Below are 4,852 nucleotides of genomic sequence, written 5' to 3' on the forward strand. Positions count from 1 at the left end.
AATGATGGCCTCTTTCATTTGCACCGACATATTGAGAGTTCAGGGAACAGCTATCAAATCCGAGTTCAACACTTGGATTCAATTACACATCTTTTATGTGCTTAATTTGTTATAGAATAATGAGAGAACAGGCCTCACCTGGGAATGAAACGTCTTTGTAGTCACAGCATCAAAGATGCTCAAAAATAAAATGCTGATAAAACACAATTGAAAAATAAAATTGCTTAGTGGATGCTGTTTTCACAAAATCATAGACCTGGTTTCGACCTCTTACATAACTCACAAATGCTGCTGCTGTTGAGCTCAAGATGACCCACCTTTGTGGCTGTTAATGGAATTACATCGCTTCAGTCCTTTCACATTATTACATTATATAGCTCCTGTACTTATAAATATTGGTAAAACATTTAGTGTAATAGCCTTCCTGGCCTCCCTTCATTTGTAATCCCATAAAAATGCTCAGGATCTAAAAATGTGTAATCACTCGATTGGTGTTGAAAAACGCGGTGCTCTCTAATTTCATTTCGGCTTCAGCTGAAAATCGTAGTATAGATTAGGCTTGCCTCTCAGGGACTCAGGTGGAGAGCGAGGCACAGACATGAGATGTGAGAGTGCAGACATCAGCGTGCCCCGTGTGTGTGTGTTGGTGCACATCCTTGTAGAAAACACACAAAAAGACATCACAACTGTAATATGAGCATGAAAGAGAATGTTTATGCAGTAACTGAATCTGTTTGCGCATGTGTACGCAGGATGTTTGATGTTGGAGGTCAGCGCTCAGAGAGAAAGAAGTGGATCCATTGTTTTGAGGGAGTCACTGCAATCATTTTCTGTGTGGCCCTCAGTGACTATGACCTCGTCTTGGCTGAGGATGAGGAAATGGTAAGTGCACTGTGAAGCGAACACTCCGATTCTGGTCCACTTTATAAATCATAAAGCATAGGGTTTTCTTGTTGGCACACTGTTGACCTTTTTTACATATCTTATGATAGAAGGAAAGGGAAAGATTGCTTACATAAAATGTGCAGGTAAGCCGACACAGTGTGACAGTGAACTAGATTCTGTGGTTTGTCTGTGTCAGTGATTGGCTGCACTTTCTGCAAGCACAGTAAAGTACGCTATTGTTGGCCTACTTCACTGTTTGTACATGTGGTACATTTTGTTCATAACTCACACAGAGCCGTTGGTTCAGGTCAACATAACTAGCAAGGGGTGGACGCCAGCTGGCACTAACCGGCACCGTGCCAGTCGGGTTTCTCAGTGCTCGACGGGACCCTAAAAGCAAAGCAGATTGATGATATTCAGTTTGTGTCAGGTCAAGATGTCCTCTGCAAGAAATGCCAATTAGGGTCACAGTCACATCTGCTCTTTCCTCAGAACCGGATGCATGAGAGCATGAAGCTTTTCGACTCCATCTGCAACAACAAGTGGTTCACCCGCACCTCCATCATCCTTTTCCTCAATAAGAAAGACTTGTTTGAAGAGAAGATCACCAGAAGTCCCCTTACTATCTGCTACCCCGAGTACACTGGTGAGACAAACATTAGCTTATGGAAGGTCTTATATGGTGTAAGCTTTAATGTTTTGAGAAAATATTTATTGTATTTTTATTACATTTTATGTATTTGCAGCATCCGAGCTGGGACTGTTTAACATGCTCTCTCTCTCTCTCTCTCTCTCTCTCTACTTTAATTTAGTATAAGTAAAGTGGTTTTTTTTCTATTAGTTTTACGACTGTTTACGTTGACTAGTATTGTTAGATTGCTGTATGTAGTAGAAGTTTCTGTTACTGTTCATTTGTGTTTCCCAATCCCGCTGAGCAAAAGTAAAAGCAGTTTAACAGCAGCTTAGCCTGGCAAGGTGTAAATAAACTGATTGCTTTTTATACGTCACAGGGTTATTGAATTTTGTTATTTGTTCTTCCTGCAAGAATTTATTCGCGTTCAAATATAAACGGCTTAAGAAGAGTAGATGGTCTGTTAGTCAGTTGATCTCCACTTCGCTGTGAGTGCTGATGCGACAGCTAACAAACTAAAGCCTCAACGGCGAGGAAAGTAGAAAGAGCCCCCCAGACTCCAAGACGAACCAACTCCGGTTCACGAAGAGTCTCCTCAACACTCAAAAGTTGGTCTGAAGCTCACCACATTATTTTAGTTATTTCGCCTGATGAAGAGGTAGAACCCAACCAAATAAAAGACACATGGTCACAGAGGGTTGAAAGAAGAGAGAAAGAGAGTGGGGAACATAACGTTGACATTCACACCAGCCCAAAGAAATCAAAGAAAAAAAAAAAGAGAAGGAAGAAAGAAAACGAAAGGAGCCAGAAAAAAAAAAAAAAGAAAAAAAGCCAAATAAGACAGGTCAGGGTGAAGAAGTGACAGCCAAAGAAAAGCTTACCACAAAACGGAAAAGTTATGACAAATCAGACTATAAGGCAAAAAGAAAGTGCAGCTTTATGGTTTCATGGACAAAAGAATTTCTGTGGCTGCAATATGACAAGCGAAATAACCAGGGCTGCACATAAGTGGTCCGCAGGTGCGCATTCGCTGTCAAAATAAAAAACGGGCACAAGATAAGAAGTTGCAACGCGTGTTTGCATACATAAGATTTTCAGGAGGAGGACAGACATTTGTTTAGAACTCTTAAAGATGTCGAAGAAGCAAGCTCCTTTAAGCAATTACTGTGATGTTCCTCCACCTCCAAAGAAATGTCGAGGAGTCCGAACCACAAAAGAAGCACGTATTCTCGGAAAAGTAGTTGCAGGAGGTGAGCTGGCTTCAAACAAATGATGAACGCACAGAGATGTGGTGCGAATGTGCCGTGAAAATTTAATAAATGACAAATTAAAAAGGCATGAACATTTTTTTTGTATCGAAAAAATATCGAACCGTGACACCAAAGTATCGAACCGAACCGTGAATTTTGTGTATCGTTGCACCCCTATATATATATATATATATATATATACATAATGATAATTTATAACTTTAAATATATAATGATGCCTCTTTCATTTGCACCGACATATTGAGAGTTCAGGGAACAGCTATCAAATCCGAGTTCAACACTTGGATTCAATTACACATCTTTTATGTGCTTAATTTGTTATAGAATAATGAGAGAACAGGCCTCACCTGGGAATGAAACGTCTTTGTAGTCACAGCATCAAAGATGCTCAAAAATAAAATGCTGATAAAACACAATTGAAAAATAAAATTGCTTAGTGGATGCTGTTTTCACAAAATCATAGACCTGGTTTCGACCTCTTACATAACTCACAAATGCTGCTGCTGTTGAGCTCAAGATGACCCACCTTTGTGGCTGTTAATGGAATTACATCGCTTCAGTCCTTTCACATTATTACATTATATAGCTCCTGTACTTATAAATATTGGTAAAACATTTAGTGTAATAGCCTTCCTGGCCTCCCTTCATTTGTAATCCCATAAAAATGCTCAGGATCTAAAAATGTGTAATCACTCGATTGGTGTTGAAAAACGCGGTGCTCTCTAATTTCATTTCGGCTTCAGCTGAAAATCGTAGTATAGATTAGGCTTGCCTCTCAGGGACTCAGGTGGAGAGCGAGGCACAGACATGAGATGTGAGAGTGCAGACATCAGCGTGCCCCGTGTGTGTGTGTTGGTGCACATCCTTGTAGAAAACACACAAAAAGACATCACAACTGTAATATGAGCATGAAAGAGAATGTTTATGCAGTAACTGAATCTGTTTGCGCATGTGTACGCAGGATGTTTGATGTTGGAGGTCAGCGCTCAGAGAGAAAGAAGTGGATCCATTGTTTTGAGGGAGTCACTGCAATCATTTTCTGTGTGGCCCTCAGTGACTATGACCTCGTCTTGGCTGAGGATGAGGAAATGGTAAGTGCACTGTGAAGCGAACACTCCGATTCTGGTCCACTTTATAAATCATAAAGCATAGGGTTTTCTTGTTGGCACACTGTTGACCTTTTTTACATATCTTATGATAGAAGGAAAGGGAAAGATTGCTTACATAAAATGTGCAGGTAAGCCGACACAGTGTGACAGTGAACTAGATTCTGTGGTTTGTCTGTGTCAGTGATTGGCTGCACTTTCTGCAAGCACAGTAAAGTACGCTATTGTTGGCCTACTTCACTGTTTGTACATGTGGTACATTTTGTTCATAACTCACACAGAGCCGTTGGTTCAGGTCAACATAACTAGCAAGGGGTGGACGCCAGCTGGCACTAACCGGCACCGTGCCAGTCGGGTTTCTCAGTGCTCGACGGGACCCTAAAAGCAAAGCAGATTGATGATATTCAGTTTGTGTCAGGTCAAGATGTCCTCTGCAAGAAATGCCAATTAGGGTCACAGTCACATCTGCTCTTTCCTCAGAACCGGATGCATGAGAGCATGAAGCTTTTCGACTCCATCTGCAACAACAAGTGGTTCACCCGCACCTCCATCATCCTTTTCCTCAATAAGAAAGACTTGTTTGAAGAGAAGATCACCAGAAGTCCCCTTACTATCTGCTACCCCGAGTACACTGGTGAGACAAACATTAGCTTATGGAAGGTCTTATATGGTGTAAGCTTTAAGTGTTTTGAGAAAATATTTATTGTATTTTTATTACATTTTATGTATTTGCAGCATCCGAGCTGGGACTGTTTAATCATGCTCTCTCTCTCTCTCTCTCTCTCTCTCTATCATCTATCTATCTATCTATCTATCTATCATATCATATCTATCTATACTCTATATCCTATATCCATATTTATATATATATATCTATATCTATATATATATATATATATCTATACATATACTATTACATATATATATATATATATATATATATATATATATATTGTCAT

The 4,852-nt window shown here is 40.0% G+C and overlaps 1 protein-coding gene across 1 annotated transcript in view; it reads left to right on the top strand.

Moving 5' to 3' along the window:
• gnai3 (guanine nucleotide binding protein (G protein), alpha inhibiting activity polypeptide 3) overlaps positions 1–4,852 on the top strand; it is a 27,926-nt gene that overhangs the window by 20,215 nt on the left and 2,859 nt on the right. The window contains exons 6-7 of the mRNA XM_005914901.3: positions 753–882; positions 1,378–1,531. Coding sequence (XP_005914963.1) covers positions 753–882; positions 1,378–1,531 — 284 coding nt within the window. The remainder of the gene's footprint in view (positions 1–752; positions 883–1,377; positions 1,532–4,852) is intronic.

This window comes from Haplochromis burtoni, unplaced genomic scaffold (genome assembly GCF_018398535.1).
Source record: "Haplochromis burtoni strain Fernald_Lab_line unplaced genomic scaffold, NCSU_Asbu1 Contig_9, whole genome shotgun sequence".
Lineage (NCBI taxonomy): Eukaryota > Metazoa > Chordata > Actinopteri > Cichliformes > Cichlidae > Haplochromis > Haplochromis burtoni.